Here is a 12,427-nt window from a genome sequence, read left to right as displayed (position 1 = left end):
CAATATTAATCTCACATGCACAGCAAGAATGGGAAAGACAATAATACTGGAAATTACATTGTACTATAGAGTCCTAAGAAAATTCATTTACCTGGTTTGGACATTTGAGTGTTATCTCAGGTTCAACTCTTTGTATTATTGTTTTTTCTGCAATGGGTTCCAACTATAACAAATAATTAGAAAATATATAGAGCATAGAACAGGAAATACAGAAATATATGCCATAAATAATTAAAAAGTATAACAGAGTCTTCAGAGAATTAGATAATCAATACATTATTGATGTTTGAACTATAATTACCTAATGCTGCAATTTTTCGTATATTAAAGATATAATGCACAGAGGAAATAATATTGCAGCAGAAAGTCTGGCTCAGATCTTTTCCAAGCAAACGGATTGCATTGATACAAATGCTACACCCCTTAGGTAAAGCTTAACATAGTGGGACAATTAATTTCCAAATTAAGTAGCTAGACTACTACTCCCAAAGAAATATGGCAAATATTTTGCTGTGTTTTATCTGGAATTGCAATGTAACCAGTTACCTATTTGTGGAAAGTCCACTTCTTTGACCTCTTAGAACCATGAGATGGAGTGCTAATTTTTATACTCTGCAATTTACTAGCTAGGGAAGAGGATCTATAACAATTCGTCCCAGCAAACTTGCTTTAGCCAACTCATCATAGCCAACTCGCCACAGCCAATTCACCATGGCCAATTTGTCACAACCAACACATTGTGGAACAACTTGGCATGGGACAAGAGTTACACTAATAGCAAAGAAATAATCCAATAGATTCTTTTTTTAAAAAGATGCCAAATGAAGGACAAAATAAAATGTGAAAGACAAAAAATTAAAGTGTTTTTAAAATTATTTTAAATAATTAAATTGAATTGTTGAATTGTCCCAAAGTGAGTTATCCTGCAGCAAGTTGGCCAAGGGTAGTTGACCATGGAAAGTTGATTGTGGAAAGTTATGCCATTCCAGAGTGAAAAAGCACCTAACTTAAGATGATTCTTGGCAGCATAGATGATTCACCTAACTTCATTCTTGGCAGCACACCTTCTCAAAAGGGTGGTATAAATGCAATTCAGAGGGTTTGGGTGCCAATAACAATGGCTGCCAAAAGTAGCATGGAAGTATCTTAACCCAGGCTTTCTAAATCTTATGTTTCCAACAATCTGCAAGCGGACAGCAGTTAAAAATCCATTGGCACATTACCTATGCAATGAATGTAATTCTCCAACATCTTTCCATCATCAGAAAACAATGATATTCAGGGTGAGTATCCCCTGTTAGTTTTTCTGTTAAGGACATTATAAAGTTTCAGTGCCTTTTACTAGCAGATTTTCTAATAATCTTCTCACTTTTCCTGCCTAAAGCATAAAACAAATGCCAGTTCTATAGATGTGAAACATATATATCAGGTTCTCATTCAGTTTTTTCTTTCTTTGCTTTTTAAATTATTCTTAGACTATGTTATTAGTACAAAACGTCCACATTCGGAGATTTATGAATGGGACTAAGAGAAAATCATCTAGAGCAATCTCTTACCATGTTGTTCCACAGCCCCCGAGCAGCCTGGATGTGGATCTTTTGGTGGAAATGAAAACAGTCAGGGGCAAAATATGAAGCATCTGGCAGCCCATCCTAAAGTAAGAACCAGACATTATTATTTCCATAAGGGCAACTCTGCTGATTTATTCCAGCAAAGCAAAAATATGTGCTGAATATATTTTCAAGAACTAGACCCTCTTTACTTGGACAGAAACCATAAAAATGGAAACGTGTGTGTGTGTGTGTGTGTGTGTGTGTGTGTATATATATATATATGTCACATGTTTAAGCTGAATTTGAAAATTAAGGGAGACTAGGATAGATCTATTTCGGCCTTATTTTGGCCTCATCAGCTAGCCATACCCACTGGGACTTGCATATATATACAGAATAAAGTCTGAATATATGCTGTACACAACAAGCTTCAAATAATTAATTGATTGTTAGATTATATAACAACAACAGCAACAACAACAGATTAACACAGTTGGATGGGACCTTTTAGGTCATCTAGTCCACCCACCCACCTCATTTCTGACAAATGGCAGTTCAATCTCTTCTTGAAAACTTCCAATGATGAAGCTCCCACAACTTCTGAAGGCAAGCTGTTCAATTTGTTAATTGCACTCACTATCAGAAAATTACTCCTTATTTCAAGGTTAAATCTCTCCTTGTTCTTTCCATCCATTATTCCTTCCCTGGTCTTCAGGAAACAGCTTGACCCCCTCCTCTCAGTGGCAGCCCCTCAAATATTGGAACACTGCTATTGGAACTATCATGTCTCCCCTGGTTCTTCTCTTAACGCCCAGTTTCTGTAACTCTTCATAGTATGTTCTATCTCCCAGTCTCCTAATCATCTTACTTACTCTTTTCTGCACTCTTTCTAAAGTCTGAATATCTTTTTTACAATATGAAAATGTCCAAAGATACTTCACCAGAAGAGCCCTTCACTCCTCCACTCGAAATAGAATACCCTATGAGACTAGACTTTCAATCCTGGGCCTAGAAAGTTTAGAACTAAGACGCCTTAAACAAGATCTAAGTATTGCCCACAAGATCATATGCTGCAACGTCCTGCCTGTCGGCGACTACTTCAGCTTCAACCACAACAACACAAGAGCACACAACAGATTTAAACTTAATATTAACCGTTCCAAACTTGACTGTAAAAAATATGACTTCAGTAACCGAGTTGTCAAAGCGTGGAACTCATTACCGGACTCCATAGTGTCATCTCCAAACCCCCAACACTTTACCCTTAGATTATCTACGGTTGACCTATCCAGATTCCTAAGAGGTCAGTAAGGGGCGAGTACAAGTGCACTACTGTGCCTTCCATCCCCTCTCGTATTGCTCTCTTATATCTCCTATACCTTTCTTCTATTCCTATATCTCTTCTTCTATTCTTTCATTGATATGTTCTATTACTATACCTTCTTTTCTATTATTTCTTAGATATATTTTACTATGAGTATCTCTTCTATAACCTTCATCATGTATTTTACTATGTGTATATAGATATATACCCACTAAAATCCTAATTGTGTATTGGACAAAATAAATAAATGAATGAATGAATGAATGAATGAATGAATGAATGAATGAAATAAAACTAGATGCAGTATTCTAGTATATTCCATCTTTCTTCTTGAAGCTGAAGGTGATATATTACATTGTGCTCCCTTTTCCACTTTCATCTCTACAACTGGAGATAAAGAGATTGGCCTGACAGTGTGACTTATCCAAAAGTCACTTAATTATCTTTGATTTTTGAAGATGAATTTGAATCAGAATTTCCATTGTCAGGTCCTATATTTTAACCACTATACCCCACAGGTTATCTATATAGAGCAAACTGAAATCCAGTCCATACATTCCAAAAATGTGTGCATTAAAAAAAAAAAGCTTGATGTATATAATTTTATTTTAAAGAGATGGAAAGTAGAATAGATCTTTGAGAGAAATCTGGCACAGTCCTGCAATGCATATAACACTATACATTTACAAGAAAATCTTTAAATTTTTTAAGTGGCGATTTTGTGCATTTTAATGGAAAGTCTATTTCTTATACAGTTTGGCTTTGGATTAAAATAGACAAATATATTTACTCAAAAGAGGAATAATTTCCATCTGAACATTACTAAAGTCTGGTAATTCCAAACCGAAGGAATTGTCTATGCCTTTTTCAATTGCTTTTGGAGCAATTTACAGTATTGTAGCCCTGTTAAGGTGATACATTTCCATGCCAAATTCAACACTTAAGTAGATATCATTGAATAGCCAGCGTCAATGGATACAACATGATTATCTTCAGTCAGGACTCTCTGTGGTCATACATTAGTTTCCATATGAACTAGAAGACAATGTTTCTTTATGTATTCACAGGTTCACCTGGCGTACCAATGGGGATCCTACCTGGACCAGGAAGCCCTTCGCACGGTCATTCATACCTTTATCACCTCACATCTCAACTATCGCAATGTGCTCTACATGGGGCTACCCCTAAAAAATGTTTGGAGACTTCAACTGGTCCAGAACAGTTGAGCTATTGTGGGTGTACCTAGGCACACCTATATCACACCAACTATCCGCGAGCTGCACTGGCTTCCAGTCTCCGGATGCAATTCAAGGTGTTGGTTATCACCTATAAAGCCCTCCATGTCTTGCAACCATCACGGCTTTGCTATCCTTCTCCTGCCTAAGTAATTCTCAGTCTCACTATACTATGTGTTGGATTCAGATGCAGTCAAATGTAAAGGAGATCATTGAACTCAATAGTATTTAAGTTAGCTAGGCTCCACCTATAATTTACAGATGTCAAAAATGTAGTACATGTATAACCTTAGACTGTCTACAATTGGCCTCAACCCATTCCTAAGAGGTCTGTAAGGGGCGTGTCTAAGTGCACCATCGTGCCTACCATCCCTGTCCTACTGTCCTATTGTCCAAATTTACTTATACCTACTTTGCTTTTGTGTATGTTTATACCATACCTATAATCTTGTACACATTTTGACAAACAAACAAACAAACAAACAATAAAATACATTTGCAATTACCGGAGTCAAAGGTATCTCTGTTTTTTCAAACAGTGGCTGTACAACCACAGTGAAATCTTCTCTTGTGTCATATCTTCCATTCTCGACTAAGCGATGAGTTTCTTCCTAGAAAAACAAACACCATTATAATACTCCTTTTAGAGTTGCTAAACAGTGAAATGACAAGCTGATATATCTGTCAAAAAGTTGTCAAATACAGGACTAATGTTCAATCATTTCTTTGGCTTATGTGGGGAGAAATGCCAATTGTTCTCCCCTCCCAGCTTGCCTACAAGCATAGTTACCTGTTCTGCCAGCGTGTCTCAACCGCCCGTAATTACAGGGTGATTAGTCCAGGAAGACACACACCACACGATAAAAGGAAAAGGGAAAAGTTTTTATAAACAGAAAAACAGAAACAGCTCCCTTTTTAAATGTCAAAGGGATTTTCTGGTACACACAAGGCACAGGTTAAATGCAGTCCAATTGCTCACCCAATAACTGGGAAATTGAGTCCAATTCTAAAGTCCAGAGAGTCCACACACACAATCCTGAACAGCAAAAATCACGATCTTGATGAAACAATGAATCAGATAAACTGCCATGAGGCTAAAACACTAGGCTGCATTTTATCTATAGCACTAATTACAGCAGCCCCACCCAACCACAGGTGGCCTCATTTTCTCTTGTAATAATCCTTCAGTTGTTGTCTCCTATGCATCACTCTACGCATGCGTGGATGTGTCATTAATTCTTGTTGAGAATCCAGGGATGATACAGATGACTGATCTCCTCCTGGGCTGTCTGCCAAACTCCCCTCTTCCCTGTCACTCACACTTCCTTGGTCAGAGGAGACTTCATCGGCAGATTCTACTGGGAGCAAAACAGGCCTGTGGCATGTGGAAGTCTCCCCCACATGCACCTACACATTCCTTGGGGCAGGAGCTGGGCCAGAACTAACCGCAACAGTTACCCATCCTTTGAACTACCAAAGGCCATGGAGTAAAATTAATCCTTTTCCATTCCACAGTTAATCTTATCCATGGTTTTTCAGTACATGTGTATTATATACATTTAGCGATTTACAATTTGTCTTTCTATGACACACTCATGCATTGACACACATAAAGTTGCTAAGATGAGAAGCTACCTATAGGTTCATTTGAAGTCCTTCAGAAGATTCCCAATCTGTCATCTCATTGTTGCCTATAACTTGAGATGAATTCCGAACACACATCCATGAAAAACCAAAAACTAAAAAGTAGAATTTTATTTGAGATTAAATAAAAGGATCTCTAAGATGAAAGGAAAGGAGAATAATGGCAGTTATGAAACTAGAAGCCAAGGAGGAGGAGGAAGCAAGAGTTTGTTCCAAAGAAAATAGTCAAAACGTATGGAATTGCCGGAGTTTAAGGGGGGGGGGGACTGGTTTTCTGATTAAAATTGCCCACAAAATTTCACATATCCATTGTTCTGCAAAACAATTAGAATCCCTATTTTTTTAATCTGAAAGAGAGGTTCAGCCGCAAACTGATATTTATTGAGCACACAGCAGCCTTTCCAAGTCTGTTTGTTCTGTCTAACATTGGATGAATTGTTGCATTATTCTTTGTTTAAATATGTCAATGTACCAAAATGAAGCAGTGGATTTAAAGGCTTTAAAACAAGTTAAAATAATTTCAGCCAGAAAAATACAGTCTCACTTTTCTCAAGAGAACCAGTATTTTATTGGTCAATTCTATAACACAAAGTATTGATGGAGCCTATTTCCATGTTAAGTGTATAATTGCAACTTTTAGTCACTTGCATTTAATAGAATTATGATGTATTTCCATTTATGTCAAAACTTTTTGAATTTGTAAGTAAATGTACATAGGATGGGCTGTGTGTTTCATTGATAAAAAAAATTAGCATACGTGATTATTATCTAAAGTTGGCCCAGGAGGGGCCAACTTTCTAAAAGAAACTTTTAAATGAAGATATGAAAAAGACAAAATGTAACTTTGATATTTTAAGACACTATTTTTAAATTAAGTTGCTTTTCATTGTTAAAACCAAATCCAGAAACAGAGTTAGTAAAATGGCAAAAATACAGTATCTAATATATTCACACTTGGTTTTTAAAAGGGTGAGGTATATAACACTACTATATACAGTATATTTCTATAATGTGTTTCCCTTACCTGGTACCGTTGATTTAAAAACCCCAACTTTTCAATTTCTGAGGAATTATCAAGAGGTTTGAAAATGCATGGACACATTGACCTAGAGGGGGGAAAATGGCACATGTTGACCATATAATCTTTATCTCAGACATTTTTAAAAATGGAAAACTTTTCATGTCGCAGAACTATGTTTTCATGTGATACTGCAAACCTTTGCATCCTCTATGGCTGGGGTGTCAAACGCACAGCATCACGTTGTCGTGTGATGTATCACAACATTTTTCTCTTTCCCTAAAATGGGGGAGGGCATGGCCAGCACGTGACACACCCCAGGCCACGAGTTTCAGACCCCCTGCTCTATAGAGCAGAATTGATGACAATCCTGCCCCTATAATCCATGACCCTTGCAAAACTATTTCTATACGTTTAGGTAAATTGCATGTACAGTAGTACCTCTAGATACGAGCTGCTCCACATGTGAGTATTCCAAGATACGAGCCATGAGGGGAGAGAAATTTCTGTTCCAGACCCGAGCTCAAATTCGGGATACAAGCCGAGCGTCCACTAGGTGGCGCAAGAATCCTTGCTTTTGGTTATCTCGGAGGGGAAAAACAAAGTCTAAAGCCATTTGTTCAAGATACGAGTTGTTCAACATACAAGCTTCCTTCTGGAACGAATTAAACTCGTATCTAGAGGTACTACTGTACTTGGTTTATATTTTTATATTGCAACAATCAGAATTAGTAAAAAGCAATTGCTTAAGAGGAACCACAATCAGCACAGATATTGGAGATTTTCCCCAGTTCCAGCACAATATCAATTCCTTTCAAACCTCAAAATGAATCTTGGGCAAGGAATGCTCTTCTCCTGATACAGTTTCCTCACAGGTATCACGTCAAGTACTGTCACCAGGTTCACAAATGTATGAGGGACCTGCAAAGAGGTACATGTGAAACAGAATAGGTAGAAGCAATTTACAAGCCAGGTGGTTCTTTTACACATGTAATGCATAAGAACTGCCAGATGACTCTATGAGGCAGTTCGCTATTTTGATTACTTTTGTTGCTATTTTTACATGGGAATGTCAATTTCTGTTTGGAAAGCCATTTAAAATGATGGCCGTCCTCAACGACTTTTGAGAAGTGTTTAATAGGAGTCAATAATGCAAATGCAAATGAATTGAATATATATATTTAAAATTATGGAAATAAAGAATGCCCAAATTTCACCACTTTTTTGGGGGGGGGGGTTTGCAATTTTTCATGACCTTATGAGAACTGGACCCCTTTGATTTAAAAAAAATATGTTTGCAGTTACAATACATTTACAATACTCCTCTGAAGCATACTTGCAGGCAACCAGGCATGGGGGAACTGAGATACACTTTCCCCCTAGGCCTTTACAATTTTATGCATGGTATGTCTGTATGTATGATTGGTTTTTATATAATGGGTTTTAACTGTTTTTAGTATTGGATTATACTGTTTTGTTACTGTTGTTAGCCGCCCCAAGTCTGCGGAGAGGGGCGGCATACAAATCCAATTAATAATAATAATAATAATAATAATAATAATAATAATAACCATTGCAATTCATAACTGGAAACCACAGTCTTAAAATAACTATTGATTCTAATAATTCCCCCAATCATTTCCCCTTTTAGTAGAGATTCCTTTGGTACCTCTTTATGGAGTATATCCAGAGCTGATTGTATATTCCTTCTGTAGTACTCTGGAGAGCTACGTATCTATGAAAGAAAAGGATAAAGAAAGATAAATTTTGTGTAAAATAAGCTGCTCATAGCTCTTCCTTATCACGTCACTTTTTATGCACATTTGGCAATTGAAAGTTGCCATTTATACTAATGTGCACTTTTCACAAATGACATAATGGTCGCCTTTCTACGATATGTTTGACATAATCTAGTTGTTTTGAAGCACCCAGACACCGTAATTGGATTAAAGGTAGTCATGAGCTTCAATCTGAGTATGAACCATGGCAGAGAATGGGAGCAGTTCAAAGTGTTTTGAACATAACATTCCAAAGGAAACTTGTTTTTCAACTGGAGAATCCCTGGAACAATTCACATCACTTTCATTTCAGAGGGTTTATCTCAGGAAACCATTAAACTGCATCCTCAGAAAATAATGGTCAGAAGAACAACATAGTCTGGAGACAAACAGAATTTTCTAAACAGTAAGTCAAACATTACTATTTTGTAAATAGAGAATCCTTGCCCAGGTTGTTTCTTATGTTCCGTGAGCTATTCTGACTAGAAACTTTAGAAAAGTCTTCACGGCATCACCATGTGGGGTTTTTTTTTTGATGTCTCAGGCTGACAGCAGTAAGTATGGAAAAGAAAAAGAGGGGAGAGAAAAGAAAAGCTGGTACAGTTGTAAGCTAACCTGTGAGTCTCACGCATCTCTACTCACTCAGGCATCTCTATGTTTTCTGTTGTCCTTCCATTCAGCCATTCTATGGCTGCCATATCTGGATTATTCACAAAAATGGATGACCATTAGATGGCAGAAAACTGAACAGTCCATATCTCTCTGTCATCTAGCGGTCACCCACATTTTTTCAGCCCAGATATGATTGCACCAACATCTACTTTGCTATTTCCTGCCCAGCATCACCTGCTTCTCTTCTATCCACCTCCCTCACAGAGGACAGAAATCAAACTGTGAGGGGAAGAATTGAAAAGGCTTTTGCATCCTTCACCTTCACCTGACTATGCCTGACTAGTTCTTGACACCATTTCAGCAAGAGGGAAAACCTACAAGTCCTGAAAGGAGAAGGAGAAAGTACACCAGCCAGTTCCAAAAACAGACCGCTTTCCAGTGGTGGGCTATGAGCCGGAATGCTAAATTGTTCTCACCGCGGCGGCTCATAAGTTCTTGCAGGGCCAGCGCTGTTTTGCTGCTGCACCTGTGGAGGTAGCAAAATCGCGCAAGGGTTCACAGGTGCACCCGTGTTTCGGAGAGGGTCTTTTTTCTTCCGCGCATGCTGAAACACGGGCGCTCCTGCGGCTCCATGCGTGATATTGCTATCTCTACAGGTGCAGCAGCATGTGTTGCCAACCACAACACAGCAAAATCACACTGGCCTTGCAAGAACTTACGAGTTGCCACGGTGAGCGCAATTTAGCATTCCGGCTCGTAGCCCACCGTTGCCCCCTTTTCATGTCATTTATACCAGATATGCAGTTTCAAAGCAAAACACAGAACTTATGAGAACTGCTCAAAATTTGCTATGCAAGGAAACCAGGCAAGAGACAGTTTGGTTTAGATTTCCAGGATATTAGATCAAAATACGATTTACTATAATATTTATGATGTATATTTAAAATATAATTATTATTGGGTTATTATTAAAATAAGATTATTATTTTATTTACTTCATTTTATGTGGCTCTTTGGAAAAAGTTAAGTGTAGTACTTATTCTTATTTAATTAATTCACTTATCCTGAAACTAATCAAAAATTAGAAGCCGAGCAAGAACTTTCATGTAAATATGAACTGTACCACAAATCTTGCTGCAGCTTGCACATGCCATTGATCATGACCAAAACAGAATTAAGGCTGTAACTCAAGGGAGACTAAAAGGCTGGAGAAATTAAGAGGCCTAAATAAGCATAAAATAACTTTCCCATAGGAGCTCCAAAAATTGTTAAAACTAACAAATTAGAAGTAGCATTTAAATGCTAATTATTCCAAACGTAGAGCTGTGAAACCCAACCCAAAATACATATTTAATTACATTTTTCAGTATGTTGATAAGAGCCAAAAGAAAGAAAGATTATCACTTGGAGGCATTCATAAATAAGCACTTTACTACCATCTTATCATCATTAATTATAAAAAAAGGTAAAATAATGTAAGTGTTTTAATTACACAAATGGCAGGATTTCTAGAGATCCAAACTGTCATTGAGTAAGAAAGGTACAAACCTTGCCTGTTTATTATTATCTCTGTTGGCATCTGCCTTTATCAACAGAAAGGTATCTATAAAATGAAGTAGCACTGATATACTAATCAGTGGAAGTTCTCAAAGATATGAAATTACAGGAGATAAAAAAAGATATGAAATTACAGGAGATAAAAAAACACCTTCAGGTTGAATGACCTCGAGGCCCTGCATGGAAATATAATACTTATTTTTCTTTAAAATACTGATTCAGCAATGACCCACTATCACCCTTACTAAAATGCCACGGTTCCAGGGAAGAACGGCTGCCATTTAAGGTAGCGTTTTCATTGAGTTAGCTACAAATGATCTAAGAAAGCATCAATAGCAGGTTTTGAGTTAATTCCAGTGTAATTCTTCTTGAGTGGAACTGCAAAGTCTAAGCCTAAATTTCTTGTTGAGAGTTTTCCTGTACTGTATATGATTAAGCCGAGTTAGTCTATGGCAGTGTTTCCCAACCTTGGCAACTTGGAGATATTTGGACTTCAACTCCCAGAATCCCCCAGCCAGCGAATGCTGGCTGGGGAATTCTGGGAGTTGGAGTCCAAATATCTCCAAGTTGCCAAGGTTGGGAAACACTGGTCTATGGTACCTCATGAAAACTCATGCCATTTATTATAAATTGGAAAAGATACTACCAGAATATTTCTATTTCTTTGTGCCATGTCTGCAATAGCTTCATGTGAAATGAATGACTATCTTACCATCTCCTATTGTAAACCTGAATGTTATTCAGTAGGCATGATATTACATGGAACAAGTCTAATATTAAATGAAGCCATGTGAAGGACAGATTCTATGCACATCATATTCTTACATATATCATCGAGCACTTGGAAAATTCCTACTTGCATATCTAGAGGTAAGCATTTAAATTACATACATTATTTTAAAAAAAATAGGGGAGGGGAATAGGAAGAAATATATTAGAAATAATGTAAAATATATGGAAACTTACAGGATCATTACAATAATCACAAAGGTCATTTCCTCCTATAAAAAGGGTTATGAGCTTCCAATCTTCTTGGAAATTTATGTTCTGAATTAGGAGGAAAAGAGAATAGACATTTAAAAATGCTCGAGTTAACATCTTAGAAAGAGTTAATAGAACAATTAGGGGGACAGTCAGTTTGGGGTTTTTTAGATCAGCATGTAGCTAGGAAACCAAGGCAGCAATCTTAAGTGTGGTTTTAATATACTAATCAGTTATATAAAATGAAAAATCACAGATTTCTTTTACAGAAGCCTCTTTGAAATCCAATTGCTACGAAGCACTGCTGCTCTAAGAATGTTGCCATCATGCCTGGTTCATTACGATACTATTTCATTATGAAATTGGCTCTACACCACCAGACTTAAGAAGTACATTGAATTGATTTGATGGTAATAAGTATACCAATGTATCGTACCAACACTGTAGTACTAAAGGTTAGCTTTTGCCAATGAAAATCTAGGGCTCGCTTTTCAGTATTGCCTGTTCAATAGTCAGAGGGGGAAAAATTCTAAGACGAGTGGGGGCTTCATGTACGTTTTCAAATCTAATTAGAAACTGTAGTAGGGTTCCTGGAGTCTAAGGCATGTGACCAGGAGTAGTAGTAAGTACCTCTAATTCAATGAACATTAATTAAACTAATTAGTTTTGCATAAATTTGGACATAGATAAAATCAGAGAGAGAAAGAGAGGGGGAGGGAGGGAGA

At 37.2% G+C, this 12,427-nt stretch overlaps 1 protein-coding gene across 2 annotated transcripts in view; it reads right to left on the bottom strand.

Moving 5' to 3' along the window:
* The window catches only part of PLB1 (phospholipase B1), a 134,044-nt gene that overhangs the window by 74,978 nt on the left and 46,639 nt on the right, over positions 1-12,427 (bottom strand). For both annotated transcript variants that reach the window (XM_070740930.1, XM_070740939.1), the window contains exons 23-29: positions 11,688-11,768; positions 8,444-8,509; positions 7,595-7,695; positions 6,781-6,862; positions 4,619-4,723; positions 1,557-1,652; positions 92-163 (exon numbers count right to left, since the gene is read on the bottom strand). In XM_070740930.1, the coding sequence (XP_070597031.1) occupies positions 92-163; positions 1,557-1,652; positions 4,619-4,723; positions 6,781-6,862; positions 7,595-7,695; positions 8,444-8,509; positions 11,688-11,768 (603 nt within the window). The remainder of the gene's footprint in view (positions 1-91; positions 164-1,556; positions 1,653-4,618; positions 4,724-6,780; positions 6,863-7,594; positions 7,696-8,443; positions 8,510-11,687; positions 11,769-12,427) is intronic.

This window comes from Erythrolamprus reginae, chromosome 1, assembly GCF_031021105.1.
Source record: "Erythrolamprus reginae isolate rEryReg1 chromosome 1, rEryReg1.hap1, whole genome shotgun sequence".
NCBI classification, from domain to species: Eukaryota; Metazoa; Chordata; class Lepidosauria; order Squamata; family Dipsadidae; genus Erythrolamprus; species Erythrolamprus reginae.
Note: the sequence above shows the minus strand (reverse complement) of the source record. Positions and strands in the feature narration are given on the sequence as shown.